We start from the raw sequence: 21,140 nt of genomic DNA on the forward strand, positions 1-21,140 counted from the left end.
GGAGGGGGGCAAGTATGGAGGAAGGAACTACTGTATAGAGGGTAAAGAGGGGTGGGAGGGGTGGGGGGAAGGGGAAAAAATAACAGAATGAATCAAACAACATTGCTCTATGTAAATTTATGATTACACAAATGGTATGCCTTTACGCCATGTACAAACAGAGAAACAACATGTATCCCATTTGTTTACAATAAAAAAAAAAAAAAAAAAAAAAATTTGTTGTTCTTTGATATACATGCCAGTAGAGTGTATTTTGACAAACACATATAACTTACTCTAAGTAGGACCCCATTCTTGTGGTTGTACATGATGTGGAGTTTTACTAGTTGTATATTCATACATGAACATAGGAAAATTATGTCAGATTCATTCTACTGTCTTTCCTATTCCCATTTCCCTCCCTCCCTTGACTTTTGTTGCCATCTTGGGGAAACATCTCAGTTGTTTCTGATATAAAACAAAATACTAAAGGATTTTTTCTTTTACTGAAATTTTAAATATGAAATGAAAGAATCTGGTGGAGGAGGGCTTCCAAAGGCCTGGAAATGAGAAAGATTTAATTAAAAATTCCTTTTAACAAAAGCAATATCAGCATTATAAAAGTAAAGTTCATTAAAAACTGGGACTCTGGAGCCAGTCCATTTTAGATTCAAATTGTGGATCCACCGCTTCCTAGCTACATACTTTCAAGCATTCTTTGTGGCTGCTTGCTCCTGTGGCATGCAAGCACTAGTGGAACATTCAGTGAGAGTTTTAGTGGCATCATTTCCATGTGCAGTTTTCCAGTGATTACGTATTGTAGCATCTCCCCATGGCTTCCCCCAAACCCAAAAGGAACCTTCCCAACACATCCTGCTGACATGAGTTCTCCCAGTAGGTCTTGTTCCAGTATCATAGAGAGTAACTTTCTAGTGAATTCTGTTGGCCCGGTGTCTTAGTAAATTTCTCAAACATCCATGATTGTGTCCTCTCCACAAGATGATGATCTCACCCTTGGTAGGAGTGGCCCTTTTGCAGAGTTATTTTTTTTCTTGGTTCTGTGTGTCAGCCCTAAAAGTAGGGGCTGCTTACTTTCTCTGCTCCTGAGAAGTTAATCTCCTATTATAATTAACAGTGTTTTATATTAAACTTTTCACTGTCAAATTATTGTATGATTTCTGCCTTCTAATTATACTTTGATATTTGGGTTTTTTTTCCTGTAAGATTGGCCTGAAGATTAACCAGATAATACATGCAAAGTGTTTAGAATAGTGTCTACCATAGAATAAGTACTTAACCACTGTTTTTTGGTGTGTTGATACTATCATTATCATCTACTAAGAGCAACATTTCTACTTTTTGTTTATAGGATGTTTCGTCTTAACTCACTTTCTGCATTGGCAGAACTGGCTGTGGGGTCCCGATGGTATCATGGAGCATCACAGCCCACACAGACAAGGCGAAGACTAATGATGGTGGCTTTCCTGGGAGCATCTGCAGTAACTGCAAGTACTGGTCTCTTGTGGAAAAGGTAAATGATATTCGACTATCTTGTTCCTACATGAACTTTTATTTTTCCACATGTCTCTGTTAGCAGAATGAAGTTAATTTCTGAATTAACTTTATATCAAAAGTTATTGCCCAAATCATTTGGCATTAATAGTATTTGTCTATGAAATAAGATGTTTTAAAGAATGGAGCCATAAAGACATGGCAGTGAGGAATGGGGTTGTGGCTCAGTGGTACAGCGCTTGCCTAGCATGTGGAGGCATTGGGTTCAGTCCTCAACACCACATAAAAATAAAAACAAATAAAATAAATGTCCATTGGCAACTAAATATGTTAAAAAAAGAGACATGCAATAAACAGAAAACATAATGCTTTCAGATCTGTTTGTCTCCCGTGCCGAACATGTTTCATAATGGTGTAGGGATGTCAGAAGTTGCTGTAGAAAATGAATGCTTTCAGAGCCTTCAAAATCTAGTGACCATATGAAATTAATAATGAACCTCAGTATTTGTGTCACCTGATACATTTCCTTTCTAGTTATTGAAACTTCACTGGAGGAAAGAGAAAATATAGTACAGTTTTCTCTTAAAATATATAGGTACTATTTTTCTGTCTCTACCAACTCCTGTTTTTTATCTTTTATCCACTTTACCCTGTCTTAAAGTTGCTATAATTATGATTAGCTTCCTCAAAAAGATTACATTTTATTATTTTTTATTAACTCTATTGAATGAAAATGTATGCTTTCTCAAAAAGATTTCATTTTTATTATTTTTTATTAACTCTGTTGAATGAAAATGTATACAATAAAATCTACTCATTTTAGATACACAGTTCAGTAATGTGTGAGTGTGGTACTAAGGATAAACTCAGGGTCTCATACATGCTAAGGAAGCACTCTTACCATTGAGCTACATCCCCAGTCCTTTTTTTGAGAGAGTTTTGCTATGTTGCCCAGACTACCCTTGAACTTAATATTCTTCTGCTTTAGCCTCCTAAGAACTGAGATAACAGGTGTGTACCACCATGTCTAGCCAGTTAAATAAATTTTCTTTTAAAGTTAGAGACAGGGTCTTAGTAAGTTGCTTAGGACCTCACTAAGTTGCTGAGACTGGCTTTGAACTCACAGTCCTCCTACCTCAGCCTTCCAAACCACTGGGATTATAGGTGTGCACCACCACACCAGGCTCAGTTCAGTAATTTTTGACAAATGCATACACTTGTGTAACTACCCCCAAATCAGGATATAAAACATTTCTAGGGATTGGGGATGTAGTTCAGTGGTAGAGTGCTTGTTTTAGCATGCACAAGGCCCTGGGTTTCATCCCTAGCAACACACACGTACTCTCAAATACAAAGAAAACATTTCTATTAACCCATAACTTCCTCTCATGCCTTTTCCTAGTCTCACACTATGCACGATTTTAAGTAACTTCTTATCTGATTTTTATAGATCAGTTCTGCATTTCTAGAACTTAATATGGGTAAAATCATAAAAAAATGTATCTTTTGGGTCTGACTTCTTTCACTTAACCTAATGTTTTTGAAATTTATCCATATGTATCAGAAATTTGAATCTTCATTATAATTGAACACTGTTTCTTTGTGCTACCACTTGTTATCCATTTACCAGTTGAAGGCTGTTTGGGTTGTTTCCAGCATTTTGCTCTCATTAGTAAAATAGTATTGAAACTCATTTATAAGTCTTCATTTCTTTTAATTAAATACTTATGAGTCAAATTGCTAGGTCATATGGCAAATATATATTGAACTTCATTCAAAACTGCTGTTGGTTTGGTACTTTTATACACTGCTTACCAGCAATTCATGAGAAAAATTTGTTCACCAGCCTTTGGTGTTATCTGTCTTTTAACCCTTCTAGAGAGAGAATGTTGTAGCAATTCATCATGGTTTGAATTTATTTTCCCCAGTGGCTAATGATGCTGAGCATCTTTTCTTGGAATTACTCGTCATTTCTGTTGTCCTCTTTTGTAAAGTGTCTTTTTAAATTGCCCACTAAAAAATTAAATGGTTTTCCTTTTTATTGAGCTCTAAAATCTTTATATAGTTTGGACACTATGCTTGGCAGATAGGTATTTATTATAAACATGTTCTTATAGTGAATGGTTTGCATTTTCATTTCCTTCATGATGACTTTCAAAGAGCAGAAGCTTTTAATTTTAACTAAGACCAGTTTATAATTATTTTCTTATGTGGTTCGTTCTTTTTGTTTCCTGTCTAGAAAATCTTTGCTTGTCCCCAGCTATGAAGACTTTCTTCTGTGTTTCCTGAGTTTTATAGTTTTAGCTTTCATGTTTAGATCAACTTCTATTTTGTGTTTGGTGTGTTCGGTGAGGTAGAGATTAAGGGTGTTTTGGTTTTTTTTTTTTTTTTTTTTTCCCTCTTTTTCACATAAAGCATATCTAGTTATTCTCACATTTATTGGAAGAACATCCTCTTACCACTGGATTATGTTGGTCCTTTTATGGCCAAATAATATTCCACTGTATTTATAATCATATTTTATTTACCCATTTATATGTTGATGGATGTGTTGCTTCTACTTTTGATCTTTTAATAATACTTTCATGAACATTCATGTGCAAGTTTTTTGGGGAAATATGTTTTATTTTTCATGGGTATATACCTAGCTGGATCAAGGTAACCCTGTGTTTAACTTTTTTTTTTTTTTTTTGTGTGGTGCTGGGGATAGAAACCAGGACTTTGTGCTTGACAGGCAAGCACTCTACCAACTGAGCTATCTCCCCAGCCCTGTTTAACATTTTGAGGAACTACCAATCTGTTTTTCATTGCCATCAATTGTGTGTGTGTGTGTGTGTGTGTGTGTGTGCGTGCACACACACACACACACACACACACACACACACATGCATGCCATGCTTAGTTTTCCTTATCTGTATAATTGGATAATAAAATCTGTCTCACAGTGATAAAGATTAAATGAGTTATTATTTCTTAAATGCTTAGAATAGTGCCTGATACACCACTTTGTGATATACATGTCTTTTGTAGAAAGGGTTTGGCACTTAATAACCTAACAATGTATGTTACTATTATTGAATGTAAATGAGGGTGGGTGATGTTAAGGAAAGGAGACTGTTGGCAGAAATGACTAGCTTTCCAAAAATTTTGGAGCCAAGATATAAAATATTTTCTGTACTGCTAGAGTTGAGATACTTTTTTTAAGGAGGCACTTTTTTATTGTTTATTTTTTTTCAAGAGTTGAGATTTTAATCTCTAGGTAGTTGTGACCCAAGAGGTTTTGAAGCGATAGATGATAGCCAAGTTTTAAGAGAGATCCCATAGCAACAACAGTGGGAATAGCTAAAGTGGGGAGAAACTACTGAATGACCCTAATACCAATTGGAAATAATGCCGTGTCTACAGGATCCTTAGAAGGGAGTTGAATGGGTTTTAGAAAATTTCCTAGATAAAATTCACAGGAAGACATACAGACTGATGGACAAAGAAGAGAAAGTAGTGAAGTAAAGAGGAGGAAAGTAGAAGCAGGAAATGCATTTTTGCCTTTTAACTGTCATAAATGGCAAACATTTTGAAATTTCTTCAGGGATGCTTTCTTATAGTGGAAATATAGGGCCCTGTGCAGGTAATGCATTTAGAATTGCCTTTCATCCTACTTTAGTAAAGAAGATGACAAACTGCTTGAAGAAGTTGGGAAATTTTTTGATGGTTTCAATGTTGAAAAGTTCATGCTCTTCCCCTTTCTCTCACCCTGATTTTGTGCTAAATGCTGATGAACAGATTGTTTTATTTTTCCTAATTTGTGTTTTTGAAAAAGTTTTTGAAATACTGCCTCCAGAAAAAAAAAAAGTAGTTTGTAATGTTACATAAAGGAAACAAATTCATGTTTTTGTTAGTACAGTATTTGTAATTTCTGATTTTAAAATATCCCAAAGCAAAACATGTGCATGTTGACAATGTATTGCCAGTATTAGAACTTTTCTAATACCTATGTCTTTGTTACAGATTGTAACTTTATAAATGTTTCAAAATCATAAATATATCTAGTGCCAACATTTTATTACTGTAAGATTGTTAGTCTTGTGCCTCTGTTATGCCATATAGATACTAAGGGTAGGAATTATTTTTTTCCCTAAGAAGTTAGATTCAAAGTTCTTTTTTTAAAAGAGTACTATATCGGAACTAGGGTTGTTGCTCAATGGTAGAACGCTTGCCTCGCATGTGTGAGGCACTGGGTTTGATTCTTAGCACCTCATATAAATAAAATAAAGGTCCACTGACAACTAAAAAAAAAAATTTAAATAAATAAAAATAAAAGTGTACCATGTAATTTTTTACTTTTTAAACTTATAATTTAAATTACAAAAGAGCAAGATGTTTGATCTAAAAATGTCTAATGTACAGTAAAGAATAAAAATCTCCCATCTTCAATCCTGTTATTTAACAATAAATATGTATTTTGTGTGTGTTGATATAGACAGCTTCAAATATATGGTTGAATAACCAAGCATACAGTTTGGAATGTTTGCATGCAACAAATGAATGTGTTCTAGGTTAGACAATTTAAAGATGTGTCATGAATTGGCATAAATATGATTGTTGGAAATCATATCAGTACTTTTAGTGAAGCCACATGTTCTACATTTTTGCTTTGTTTTTACTCAATCTCTAAAAAGATACTTTGACGTAGTTAGGATTCAGGGTTTGGAGTCTGAATATCTGGGTTCGAACCCTCACTGTATGAAGTTGGGTAAACTATTATCTGAGAGTTTTGGAATTTCTTGTTTCTAAAGTGAATGTTTTAATACTTCAAAAAGCTAATACTGTTGATAATTTGTATGTGTGCTCTCTTTACTGTGCAAAGAAATTTATCTAACTTTTTAAGGATCAAGTTTTTTGATTCATTGATCTTTCTCTATTTAATGTTGTTTATAGTGGGTTTTACTCAATTTTTAGTACTTTGAGGTAGAGTATGACATCATTAAATAGAGAATTTTCTTCTTTTCTAATATAGGCATTTAATGCTACAAATTTTCCTCTAGAAATGCTTTAACTCTAGGGCCTAACTTTAATAAGTTGTGCTTGTTTTTACTCAATTTAAATTATTTCCTAGTTTCTCTTGTGGTCTTTATTTCATTAATTAGTTATTTAGCAAAAGACTTTTTGCTAAATTTTCAAATATTTGATGATTTCCCAAATGTCTGTTTTTTATTTATAGTTTAACTCAGTTGAATTCAGATAAATGGTTTATATGATTTCCTTTCTCTTAAATTTGAGATTTGTCTTATGTGTCCAAATGTTTTATATCTTGATGAATGTTCTGTGTGCATTTGAAACAAATGTGTTCTGCTATTAGGTGGAGTATACTATAAATGTAATTAGGTTAAGTTCATTAACAGTGTTCATGTTTTCTTTATTCTTACTGATTATCTAACTTGTTCTATCAATTACTGAGAGAAGAGGGTTGAAATCTTTAATTATAACTGTTGATTTGTCCATTTATCCTTTTAGTACTATAACTTTATCCCCACCCCCACCTCAACCCAAGTAAACAAAAGCAGTTGTGTGCTAGCTGAGAGAGATCATTTCAGGTACAATGGAAAATAAATAATAAAAACTGTTACATAGCCAAGTAAGAAGACCCTAAGTTTATTTTATTTTAAAATTTGATTCAGTCTGGTATTTTAACTTAATATGAAACATGAGCTGAATCTGTTCAGAGGGGCAAACTTTTGAAGGAAAGATGGCTTATATACCAAAATATGTAATCAAGATTAAACGATTTTGTTTAACAAAAATCATGTTTGATTATTTTCATCAGAATTATTCCTCATTATCTGTTTCAGCCCCATTATGATAATTGTGGGTCTCAACTTCACTGAATTGAGAAATGGAAAAGTAGCACTTCTGGTTGTGTGAAGGTATTTTCAGATAAGATTGGCATGTGGGTCAGTGAACCAAGTGGGGAAGACTTGTCCTCAGTGTGGTCAGGCACCAAACTTATGGAACAGAACAGAAGAAAGTAAAAAACTCTCTGGTTCTTTCTCCTTGAACTGGGTGCATTTTCTCCTGCTGTCACTCGAACCTCAGACTACAGGTTCTTACACCATTAGATTTTAGGACCTGCATTAGTGGCCCCTCAGAGGTTCTTTGGCCTTCAGCCTTGGACTGGAGGCTGTACTAGCATTCCCCCTGATCCTGAGGCTTCTAGCTTCTTAGTCTGAGCCATTGTTGCTGTCATCTGTTGTTCTCCTGTTGCAGTTGGTTATATGGAACTTTTCAGCTTCTGTTAATCGTATGAGCCAATTTTCTAGTAAGTAGTCATTTAAAAAAATTTTGTGTATATATAATTTTACTACTTCTATTGATTTTGATTCTCTGGAGGACTCTGACTCATACAATCCCTAATAAATTTTGGAACTTTATTCTGTTTCTGTAATTTTTTTGTAAGTAGAACAATTTCAAATTTTTCTTGCTTACTGGCTTGGTATAGAAGGAGGCTTTCCCTCAATATCAGTTGCTACTCAAAGAGTCTAGCACTCAAAGACTCTAGCACCAGTGCTATTAAAAATAACATGTTCAGTTTGCTCTGTTTCCTTTCTTTGAATCAAGAAAGACTCAAATGCATCTATCTAAAAGATGATCCCTTCATCCTTGTCTATCTTTTGGCTCCTGGACTTCAGCATTTCATCTTAATTCTTCTTGTAATGCAGTGTGACTTTTGGATTTTACTGCAGTTCTTCCCAAGATTTCTGGAAGTGAAAAGTCTACCACTATAGGGAGTGGCTTAAATTGTAGGGTTATGCAATAAATACTTCAGCAGTTTGTGATCTCCTTCTGACTTGAGAGAGCCTTATTCCACATGCTTTCTCTAATTTTGTGGATGAGAGAACTTATGAGCCTTCTAATATAGTTTTCATAAATTTTTACTTCACTTCTTTTGAAGCTCTGTTATTATGTATATTTCCGTTTAAGGTTGTTGTGTTTCCTTGAAGAATTGACCCAATTAGCATTATGAAATGTTTCATTTTGTTTCTGGTAATATTCTTTTTTCTGAAATCTACTTTGTCTCATATTAATCCAACCACTCCAGATTTCTTTTGATTTGGGCTTGTATGGTATATCTCATTTCTGTCTTTGTGTTTAAACTTTCTCAAAAACAGCTTAAAATGGGTCTTATTTTTTGGGTCTGTCTTTTACTTGAAGTATTTAGACCATTTTCATGTAATGTAATTAATGAAATGGTTTTGTTTAAATCTACCATCCTGGGTTTTGTTTTTTATTTGTTGCATCTACTCTTCATTTCTTTTGCTTAATTTTTTATGGCTAATGGATTTTAAGATATACCTCTTTTATTTTTTATTTATCTCTCCTTTTTTGGAAAAATCTTTTATTCATTTTATTTATTTGTTTATTTGTTTATTTATTTATTGAGACAGTGTCTCACTCTATTGCCTAGGCTGATTTTGAATTCATAGTCTTCTGCCTCAATCTCCTGAAAAACTGGGATTATAAGGGTACACCACTAGACCCAGTTTATTATTTCCATACATGTATACAGTATGCCCTTATCATTCTTTTTTCTTCTCCCCCCCTTATACCCTCTCCCTTGCTGCCCTTCCTTATGATTATTCTAAAGCAAGCTAGGCAAATACTTTCCATAGGGATCAAATAGTGAATGTTTTAGATGGCACAGTTTATAAAGTCTCTGTTGCCACAGCTATAATGGTGCAAAAGCAGCCAGAGACAACACAGAAATGAATGAGCCAGATGTGGTGGTGTGTGCCTGTAGTCAGCTCCTTAGAAGGCTAAGGCAGGAGAATGGTACATTCAAGGCCAGCCTGGGCAATTATTTCACAATAGCTAAGCTATGGAACCAACAAATGAGTGTACAAGAAAATGTGGTATATATACACACTGGAGTATCATTTAGCCACAAAGAAGAATGAAATTATGGCATTTGCTGGTAAATGGATGGAACTGGAGACTAGCCAGTCCCAAAAAAACAAAGGCCGAATGTTCTTTCTGATATGCAGTTGCTAACATACAATAAGGGAGTAGGGAGAATAGAAGTTTATTAGATAAGACAAAGGGTAATGGAGGGAATGCAGGGGGCATGGCAATAGGACAGAGAGTAGAATGAATCAGACATAACTTTCCTATGTTCATATATAAATAATACACCACCAGTATAACTCCATATCATGTAGAACCACAAGTCTGAAATCCTAATTAGAATAGGTTATACTCCATGTATGTATATGTCAAAATACACTCTACTGTCATGCATATCTAAAAACAACAAATTTTGAAAGTTACAACTTCCCATATATGTAAGCTCAATAATATAATTTTTATTTTCTTTCTGTGTTCCATTATCGTTGTAAATGTTATAACTGTATTTTCTATATACTTCATAGTACATTGTTGTTGTTGTTACTTTTGCTTTAAAGAGTGAGTTGTATCTTAAAGAAATTCTAAGAAGAGAAAAAATTTTCTTATATTTACCCACACGTTTCATTTCTGGTGCTCTTTGTTTCAGTCCAAGTGTTTTCCTCTGTTTCCTTCTTCCTTCCTCCCTCCTACACTTCTTCCCTCCCTTCCTTTTATTTATTTATTTTTTATTGTAAACACATGGGATACATGTTGTTTCTCTGTTTGTACATGGAGTAAAGGTGTACCATTTGTGTAATCATAAATTTACATAGGGTAATGTTGGATTCATTCTGTTACTTTTCCCTTCCCCCCCCTCCCACCCCTCTTTTCCCTCTATACAGTCCTTCCTTTCTCCATTCTTGCCCCCCTCCCTAACCCTAACTCTAACCCTAACACTAACCCCTCCCACCCCCCATTACGTGTCATCATCCACTTAACAGCGAGATCATTCGTCCTTTGGTTTTTTGGAATTGGCTTATGTCACTTAGCATGATATTCTCCAATTTCATCCATTTGCCTGCAAATGCCATAATTTTATCACTTTTTTTTTTTAGGACTTATCAATTTTATTTATTTTTTTCAAAGAAATGCATATTTTATATGCATTTATCTAATAGTTTTTTATTGTAAACAAATGGGATACATGTTGTTTCTGTTTGTACATGGAGTAACAGCATACCATTTGCATATTCATACATTTACATAGAGTAATGATGTTTGATTCATTCTATTATTTTTTTCCTTCCCCCCATCCCTCCCGCCTCTCTTTTCCCTCTATAAAATCCCTCCTTCCTCCATTCTTGCCCCCTCCCACCCCCATTATGTGTCATCATCCACTTATCAGTGAGATCATTCGTCTTTTGGTTTTTTGAGATTGGCTTATCTCACTTAGCATGATATTCTCCAATTTCATCCATTTGCCTGCAAATGCCATAATTTTATTATTCTTTATGGCTGAGTAACATTCCATTGTATATATATATATATACCACAGTTTCTTTATCCATTCATCAATTGAAGGGCATCTAGGTTGGTTCCATAGTCTGCCTATTTTGAATTGAGCAATTATGAACATTGATGTGGCTGGATCTCTGTAGTAGGCTGATTTTAAGACCTTTGGGTATAGGCCGAGGAGTGGGATAGCTGGGTCAAATGGTAGGTCCATTCCAAGTTTTCTAAGGAATCTCCACACTGCTTTCCAGAGTAGCTGCACTAATTTGCATCCCCACCAGCAATGTATGAGTGTACCTTTTTCCCCACATCCTCTCCAACACCTATTGTTGCTTGTATTCTTGATAATCACCATTCTAATTGGAGTGAGATGGAATCTTGGTGTAGTTTTGATTTGCATTTCTCTTATTACTAAAGATGGTGAACATTTTTTCATATGTTTGTTGATTGCTTGTAGATCTTCTTTGGTGAAGTGTCTGTTCATTTCCTTAGCCCATTTTTCGATTGGGTTATTTGTATTCTTGGTGTAGAGTTTTTTGAGTTCTTTATATATTCTGGAAATTAGCGCTCTATCTGAAGTATGAGTGGCAAAGATATTCTCCCACTCTGTAGGCTCTCTCTTCACATTGCTGATAGTTTCCTTCACTGAGAGAAAGCTATTTAGTTTGAATCTATCCCAGTGGTTGATTCTAGCTTTTATTTCTTGTGCTATGGGAGTCCTGTTGAGGAAGTCTGATCCTAAGCCAACAAGGTGAAGATTTGGACCTACTTTTTCTTCTATAAGATGCAGGGTCTCTGGTCTGATTCCGAGGTCCTTGATCCATTGTGAGTTGAGTTTTGTGCAGGGTGAGAAATAGGGATTTAGTTTGATTCTGTTGGATTTCCAATTTTCCCAGCACCATTTGTTGAAGAGGCTATCTTTTCTCCATTGCATATTTTTGGCACCTTTGTCTAGTATGAGAAAATTGTATTTATTTGGGTTTGTGTCCGTGTCCTCTATTCTGTACCATTGATCTACCTGTCTATTTTTGGTGCCAATACCATGCTTTTTTTTTTTTTACTATTGCTTTGTAGTATAGTTGAAGTTCTGGTATTGCAATACCCCTGTTTCATTCTTCCTGCTAAGGATTGCTTTAGCTATTCTGGGTTTCTTATTCTTCCAGATGAATTTCATGACTGCTTGCTCTATTTCTGTAAGGTACATCATTGGGATTTTAATCGGAATTGCATTGAATAGCACTTTTGGTAGTATGGCCATTTTGACAATATTAATTCTACCTATCCAAGAACATGGGAGATCTTTCCATCTTCTAAGGTCTTCCTTAATTTCTTTCTTCAATGTTTTGTAGTTTTCATCGTAGAGATCTTTTACCTCTTTGGTTAGATGGATGCCCAAGTATTTTATTTTTTTTTTTGGAGGCTATTGCAAATGCAGTTTTTTTCTCATTTGCCTTTCAGCTGTTTCATCGCTTACATATAAAAATGCTTTAGATTTATGTGTGTTGACTTTATAGCCTGCTGTTTTGCTGAATTCATTGATGAGGTCTAGAAGTTTTCTGGAGAAGGTTTTTGGATCCTCTAAATATAGAATCATGTCATCAGCAAATAGTGACAGCTTAAGTTCCTCTTTTCCTATTCGTATCCCTTTAATTTCTTTAGTCTGCCTAATTGCTCTGGCTAGAGTTTGGAGGACAGTGTTGAATAGAAATGGTGAAAGAAGACATCCCTGTCTTGTTCCTGTTTTTAAAGGGAATGGTTTCAGTTTTTCTCCATTAAGAATGATGTTGGCCATGGGCTTAGCATAAATAGCCTTTACAATGTTCAGGTATGTTCCTACTATCCCTATTTTTTCTAGTGTTTTGAGCATGAAAGGATGTTGTATTTTGTCAAACGCTTTTTCTGTGTCAATTGAAATAACCATATGATTCTTATCCTTAAGTCTATTGACATGATGGATTACGTTTATTGATTTACGAATGTTGAACCATCCTTGCATTCCAGGGATGAACCCCACTTGATCGTGGTGCACAATTTTCTTAATATGTTTTTGGATAACGGTTTGCCAATATTTTGTTAAGGATCTTTGCATCTATATTCATCAAGGATATTGGTCTAAAATTTTCCTTCCTTGATGTCTCTTTTCCTGGTTTGGGTATGATGGTGATATTAGCTTCATAGAATGAGTTCGGTAGGGTACCCTCCTTTTCTATTTCCTGGAATACTTTGAGAAGTATCGGAACGAGTTCTTCTTTGAAGGTCTTGTAGAACTCGGCTGAGAATCCGTCTGGTCCTGGGCTTTTCTTGGATGGTAGATTTTTAATGGCTTCTTCTATTTCATTGCTTGATATTGATCTGTTTAAATCGTGTATGTCCTCCTGGTTCAGTTTGGGAGGAGCATATGTCTCTAGAAATTTGTCAATGTCTTCAGTACTTTGTATTTTGTTGGAATACAGATTTTCAAAGTAGCTTCTCATTATGTTCTGTATCTCAGTGGTGTCTGTCGTGATATTTCCTTTTGCATCATGAATTTTAGTAATTTGAGTCTTCTCTTTCTCTTTGTTAGTGTGGCTAAAGACTTGTCTATTTTGTTCACTTTCTCAAAGAACCAACTTTTTGTTATGTCAATTTTTTGAATAGTTTCTTTTGTTTCAATTTTATTGATTTCAGCTCTGATTTTAATTATTTCCTGTCTTCTACTACTTTTGCTGTTATTCTGTTCTTCTTTTTCCAGGGCTTTGAGCTGTAATGTTAGGTCATTTAGTTGTTGACTTTTCATTCTTTTCTGGAATGCACTCCATGCAATGAATTTTCCTCTTAGTACCACTTTCATAGTGTCCCAGAGATTTTGATATGTTGTATCATCATTCTCATTGACGTCTAGGAATTTTTTAATCTCCTCCCTGATGTTTTTTGTTATCCATGTTTCATTCAATAGCATATTATTTAGTCGCCAAGTGTTGGAGTAATTTCCCTTTTTTATTTTGTCATTGATTTGTACTCTCAGTCCATTATGATCTGATAGAACACAAGGCAGTATCTCTATTTTTTTGCATTTCCTAAGGCTGTTTTGTTGCATAACATATGGTCCATTTTTGAGAAGGTCCCATGTGCTGCTGAGAAGAAAGTGTATCCGCTCGTTGATGGATGGAATATTCTATATATGTCTATTAAGTCTACGTTATTGATTGTGTTATTGAGTTCTATGGTTTCTTTGGTTGGATTTTGTTTGGAGGATCTATCTAGTGGTGACAGCGGTGCGTTAAAGTCGCCCTGAATTATTGTGTTGTGGTCTATGTGATTCTTGAAATTGAGAAGGATTTGTTTGATGTACAGGGATGCACCATTGTTTGGGGCATAAATATTTACTATCATTATGTCTTCCTGATTTATGGTTCCCTTAAGCAGTATGAAATGTCCTTCTTTATCCCTTCTGACTAACTTTGGCTTGAAGACCACTTTATCTGATATAAGGATGGAAACCCCCGCTTTTTTACTGAGTCCATGTGTGTGGTAGGTTTTTTCCCATTCTTTCACCTTTAGTCTGTGGATGTCTTTTTTCTATGAGATGAATCTCTTGCAGGCAGCATATTGTTGGGTCTTTCTTTTGAATCCATTCTGCCAGTCTATGTTTTTTAATTGATGAGTTCAGCCCATTAACGTTCAGGGTTATTATTTTGAAATAATTTGTATTCCCAGTCATTTGGCTTATTTTTGGTTTTTAAGTTGGCTTGGTTTCTCCTTTGAGTGCTTTTTCTTTAAGGTAGTTCCTCCCTTTGCTGACCTCCATTGTTGTTTTTCATTTCCTCCTCATGGAATATTTTGTTGAGAACATTCTGTAGCGCAGGCTTTTTATTTGTAAATTCTTTTAACTTTTGTTTATCATGGAAGGATTTTATTTCATCTTCAAATCTGAAGGTTAGTTTTGCTGGGTATAGAATTCTTGGTTGGCAACCATGTTCGTTCAGACCTTGAAATATGTTGATCCAGGCCCTTTTAATTTTAGAGTCTGGGTTGAGAAGTCAGCTACTATCCGTATTGGTCTCCCCCGATATGTAATCTGATGCTTTTCTTTTGCGGCCTTCAAAATCCTATATTTATTTTGAATGTTAGGCACTTTCATTATAATGTGTCTTGGTGTGGATCTGTTGTGATTTTGTGCATTTGGTGTTCTGTAAGCCTCTTGTATTTCATTTTCCATTTCATTCTTCAAGTTTGGGAAATTTTCTGATATTATTTCATTGAATAGGTTGTTCATTCCTTTGGTTTGTATCTCTGTGCCTTCCTCAATCCCAATAATTCTTAAATTTGGTCTTTTCATGATGTTCCATAGTTCTTGGAGATTCTGTTCATGATTTCTTACTATCTTTTCTGTTTGGGCAGCTTTATTTTCAGGATTATTTTGTCTTCGTTTCTGAGGTTCTGTCTTCCAAGTGGTCTAGTCTGTTGGTGATGCTTTCCATTGAGTTTTTTATGTGGTTTATTGTCTCCTTCATTTCAAGGATTTCCATTTGGTTTTGTTTTAGAATCTCTATATCTTTGTTAATGATCTTTTGCTTCCTGCAGGTGCTCTTTCAGCTTATTGGTATTATCATTCATTTCCTGCATCTGGTCTCTTATCTCATCCTTTGCTTCGCGAATCATCTTAATCATGTATAATCTGAAGTCCTTTTCTGACATTTCTTCTAACATACTGTCATTGGATTCTATTACTATAGAATCTAGATTTGTTTGGATCGTTTTCTTCCCTTGTTTTTTCATGTTGTTCATGTATCTTCCCCTCTGGCAGTGCAGATCTGGGGTATTGCAGATTTCCCCCTATAGGCTTATATTGGCCCTATAGGTTTCCAAAACCCTTTCTCTAAGGGGAGATCAATATTAGCAGTGCCCAAATCAGACACTATGCCATCCTAGACCAAATAGCCCCTATGAGGACAATAACAAAATTGTCATAATAAACAAAATGAGTTCAAATATTATCTTCGGTAAAACAAACAGGTTTGTAATAAGGTCTGCAGTTTCTAATGGAGGACAAAGAAGATGCAGAGGGATGTAGAATGTGGCTGTTAATGGGATCAGAAAAGAATATACAGAAGTTCTAGAAAATGGAAAGGGTGAGAGTGTAATCAAAAGAAATCAGATGTTAGCATGCAAAAAAGGGAGAAAGAGACTCTGAGGGAACAGGTAAACAAAAGGAAAATAGAGCAAGAAAAATAAAGAAATAAAAACTTAAATTTTTTTAAAAAGGAGAAAAAAAAATCTACTGTATAGCAGTCATATACTAATGAAACCTCCCAGTGTTCAGTAGCCTGATGCATGAGAGGTACCTGACAATGAGCTTCAAGCCTCCAGCAGGCATCAGGATGGGATTTGCCCCACCCAAAGATCGGAGCTACGGCTTCCAGGATTATCCAAGATGGCCGCTCTGGCTTCGAAATGTGTTGGCAAATGGGGAGCAGCAGCTCAGGGGTGGACGTGCTCAGCTGGAGGTCCTGGAGATGGGATGCAGTTGGTCCGGCAGGGGTCCTAGAGGTCCTGTGTGTTTGGTGTGGTTGTGGGATCCTGGAGGCCGGGTGCAATCAGTTGGTCTGGGGTCCCAGTGATAGGGCGCAGTCCTTTGGTCTGGGGGTCCTGGCAGTAGGGAGGAGTCAGACGATGTGAGGGCCCCAGAGGCAGCGAGTGATCGGATGGGCTGAGGGATCCTGGAGATGGGGCTCAGTCAGTCCAGCCAAGGGTCCTATGGGGCCTGGCTGTTGTCTCAAAATTGCGGCAGCCACGTGTAATCAAACCTTCAGGTACTGTGACAGTGAACTTCCAGGCAGCAGCAGGCAGCTGATCCTCCACTGGCGGTTGGTGATCAGTTTGCTGACTGTTGTCGGACGATTGGGAGGTGAACTTCAAGTGTTGGGTGATGGATAGGAGTAAGGCAGGCGATGGACCAATTTTATCATTCTTTATGGCTGAGTCATATTCCATTGTGTATATATACCACAGTTTCTTTATCCATTCATCAATTGAAGGACATCTAGGTTGGTTCCACATTCTGGCTATTGTAAATTGAGCAGCTATGAACATTGATGTGGCTGGATCTCTGTAGTATGCTAATTTTAAGTCCTTTGGGTATAGGCCAAGGAGTGGGATAGCTGGGTCAAATGGTGGCTCCATTCCAAGTTTTCTAAGGAATCTCCACACTGCTTTCCAGAGTGGCTGCACTAATTTGCATCCCCACCAGCAATGTATGAGTGTACCTTTCTCCGCACATCATCACCAACACCTATTGTTGCTTGTATTCTTGATAATCGCCATTCTAATTGGGATGAGATGGACTCTTAGGGTGGTTTTGATTTGCATTTCTCTCATTAGTAGAGATGTTGAACGTTTTTTTCATATGTTTGTTGATTGCTTGTAGATCTTCTTCTGTGAAGTGTCTGTTCATTTCCTTAGCCCATTTTTCGATTGGGTTATTCATATTCTTGGTGTAGAGTTTTTTGAGTTCTTTATATATTCTGGAGATTAGTGCTCTATCTGAAGTATGATTGGCAAAGATTTTCTCCCACTCTGTAGGCTCTTTCTTCACATTGCTGATAGTTTCCTTTGCTGAGAGAAAGCTTTTTAGTTTGAATCTATCCCAGTTATTGATTCTTGCTTTTATTTCTTGTGCTATGGGAGTCCTGTTGAGGAAGTCTGATCCTAAGCCAACAAGGTGAAGGTTTGAACCTACTTTTTCTTCTATAAGATGCAGGGTCTCTGGTTTGCTTCCAAGGTCCTAATCCATTTTGAGTTGAGTTTCGTGCAGGGTGAGAGATAAGGATTTAGTTTCATTCTGTTGCATATGGATTTCCAATTTTCCTAGCACCATTTGTTGAAGAGGCTATCTTTTCTCCATTGCATATTTTTGGCACCTTTGTCTAGTATGAGAAAATTGTATTTATTTGGTTTTGTGTCCATGTCCTCTATTCTGTACCATTGATCTACCTGTCTATTTTGGTGCCAATATCATGCTGTTTTTGTTACTATTGCTGTGTAGTATAGTTGAAGTTCTGACATTGCGATACCCCCTGTTTCATTCTTCCCTCTAAGGATTGCTTTAGCTATTCTGGGTTTCTTATTCTGCCAGATGAATTTCATGATTGCTTGCTCTATTTGTGTAAGTTATGTCATGGGATTTTAATTGGAATTGCATTGAATCTGTATAGCACTTTTGGTAGTATGGCCATTTTGACAATATTAATTCTGCCTATCCAACAACATGGGAGATCTTTCCATCTTCTAAGGTGTTCTTTAATTTCCTTCTTTAGTGTTCTGTAGTTCTCATTGTAGAGGTCTTTCACCTCTTTTGTTAGATTGATTCCCAAGTATTTTATTTTTTTCAACGCTATTGTGAATGGGGTAGTTTTCCTAATTTTTCTTTCCAAAGAGTCATAACTTATGTATAAAAATGCATTAGATTTATGAGCATTGATCTTATGTCCTGCTCTTTACTGTTTTCACTTATGAGTTCTAAAAGTTTTCTGGTGGAATTTCCTGGTTCCTCTAAGTATATAATCATATCATCAGCAAATAGGGATAGTTTGAGTTCTTCTTTTCCTATTGGTATCCCTTTAATTTCTTTGGTTTGTCTAATTGCTCTGGCTAGAGTTTCAAGGATGATATTCAATAGAAGTGGTGAAAGGGGGCATCTCTGCCTTGTTCCAGTTTTTAGAGGGAATGCTTTCAGTTTTTCACCATTTAGAATGATAATAGCCATGGGCTTAGCCATAGATAGCCTGTACAATGTTAAGGAGTGTTCCCACTATCCCTATTTTTTCTAGTGTTTTGAGCATGAAGGGGTGCTGTATTTTATCGAATTCTTTTTCTGCATCTATTGAAATAATCCTGTGATTCTTGACTTTAAGTCTTTTGATATGGTAAATTACATTTATTGATTTCCAGATGTTGAACCAACCTTGCATCCCTGGGATGAAACCCACTTGATCATGGTGCACTATCTTTTTAATATGTTTTTGTATGCGATTTGCTAAAATTTTGTTGAGAATTTTTGCATCAATGTTCATTAAGGATATTGGTCTGAAATTTTCTTTCCTCGATGTGTCTCTGTCTGGTTTAGGTATCAGGGTGATATTGGCTTCATAGAATGAGTTTGGGAGGGTTCCCTCCTCTTCTATTTTATGGAATACTTTGAGAAGTATTGGAATGAGCTCTTCTTTAAAGGTTTTGTAGAACTCGGCTGAGAACCCATCTGGTCCCAGACTTTTCTTTTTTGGTAGGCTTTTGATGACTTCTTCTATTTCAGTACTTGAAATTGGTCTATTTAAATTGTTTATGTCCTCCTCGTTCGGTTTAGGCAATTCATATGTCTCTAGAAACCTGTTGATGTCGTCGAGGTTTTCTGTTTCGATGGAGTATAGATTTTCAAAATAGCTTCTAATTATGTTTTGTATTTCACTCGTGTCTGTTGTGATATTTCCTTGTTCATTCCGAATTTTAGTAATTTGAGTTTTCTCCCTTTTTCTCTTTGTTAGCGTGGCTAAGGGTTTATCAATTTTGTTTATTTTTTCAAAGAACCAACTATTTATTTTGTTAATTCAGTGCCTGCATTTGCTCTTTCATCTCATCATTCAGTGAGTGCATTTGCTCTTTCATCTCATCGTTTGCTTCCCTGATCATTTTAATTATTTACATTCTGAAGTCCCTTTCTGTCATTTCTTCTGCCATGCTGTCATTGGATTTTATTGATGTAACATCTAGATTTGTTTGGGGCATTTTTTCCCCTTGTTTTCTCATATTGTTCAGGTATCAGTGGACTGCTGAGATAGTGCAGATTTTCTCTATTGACTTATAATGTCCCTGAAGATTTCTAGTATATCCCCTCTTAGCCTTCAGTAGGCTGAAGTCTTGGAGGAAGTTGATAATGCGGTGCTCCACGAGGAAGCTGCCTCTCTAGGGGTGGTGGCCTTCAGGTGGGGCATATTCCCTGCTAGTGGGCAGAGGTGCCTCCACTTGTTGACCAATGGTCATCCAAAGGGGAACTAGGCTGCGGGCTGAGGCAAGGCCTGTTTGGGCCTGTGTCTCTGGTTTTACTGTCCTTGTGGGAAAACCTCACCCGGCAGAGAAGACTCACCCGGTGGGAAGGTCTCAGTGGTCAGTTTCCCTCCTAGAGGTTCCACTCAATCCACAACTACTACCTGGGCTGGGCAGCCTTCCTCTGCAACGTTCCCAGGGGCCCGGACCTACCTCCTGGGCCTGGGAGTCTCACCGTTCGCAGACGAGTCTCCTTAGGCTGCCTCTCCTCAGAGAAGCTGCCCGCAGTCCTGGAACCTTTGTTCCGCCCCTCAGCTTGTCTCTGTGTGGCTCTTCCTCCATGAAGCCTCCTAGGTCCTGGGACCGTGCTCTGCACCTAATCGCCTGGCTATGCGGCCCCTCCTCTGAGCAGCCACCTGGAGCCCCGTACAGTCGCTCCGAATCCCAGCGACCCACCATACGCCTCTTCCTCCCGGCAGCCACCCTGAGTTTCAGTGCAGTCGCTACGAGTCCAAGAAACTCACTGCCTTCCCCCCCAACAGCCGCCCTTAGCCCTGGTGCAGTCCCTCCGAGTCCAAGTGACCCGCCACGTTCCTTCTCCTCCTCCAGGCAGTCGCCTGGAGTTGAGGAGCAGTTGCTCTGAGTCCAAGTGACCCGCCGTACGCCGCCTCCTCCTCTGGGCAGCTGCCCGGAGCCCCTGTGGGTTGCTCCGAGTCCAAGCATTGTGCTGAGTGGCCTCCTCTCCAGTGCTCCCAGTTGTCCGAGTTCACTGCTCCAGCAGGGGGAGGGGTGTCTCGTTGGGCAACTCTACTTCACAATGTTCCCTGCGTTCCGGGACTACCACCCCATCTGGGACGCCTCCCAAACGGGAGAGACTCACCTGGCCACTTTGAGTTGGTCCCACGTCTCTCAATATCTCCTCTTCTTAAATCCTGAGTCCTAGAGCAACATGAAATGCAGCCACCCTCTAGTCCACCATCTTGAAAACCCCCTCCCTTCCTTTTTTTGCATTTGTTTACACCTTATTTTTTATGGTAGATTGTATTTATTTATAATAGTAGAATTCACTGATACATGTTCATACATGCACAAATATAACAATATAATTTGTCAGTTTCGTTCTCCATTTCCTCCTCTTTCTTCTTTGCCTCCCTCTGGTTCCCTTCCCCTTTTCTACTGGTCTCCCTTGTATTTTCATGAGGTGCCACCCCACCTTCCCCCTCTTTTTTTTCTCTCTAGCTTCT

General features: G+C 37.1%; 1 protein-coding gene across 3 annotated transcripts in view; it reads left to right on the forward strand.

The window, feature by feature from the left end:
• The window catches only part of MICU1 (mitochondrial calcium uptake 1), a 204,393-nt gene that overhangs the window by 36,262 nt on the left and 146,991 nt on the right, over positions 1-21,140 (forward strand). For all 3 annotated transcript variants that reach the window (XM_079137084.1, XM_079137086.1, XM_079137085.1), the window contains one exon: positions 1,349-1,510. In XM_079137084.1, the coding sequence (XP_078993210.1) occupies positions 1,350-1,510 (161 nt within the window). In that variant the 5' untranslated portion in view covers position 1,349. The remainder of the gene's footprint in view (positions 1-1,348; positions 1,511-21,140) is intronic.

This window comes from Sciurus vulgaris, assembly GCF_902686455.1.
Source record: "Sciurus vulgaris genome assembly, chromosome: 4".
Taxonomy (NCBI): Eukaryota; Metazoa; Chordata; class Mammalia; order Rodentia; family Sciuridae; genus Sciurus; species Sciurus vulgaris.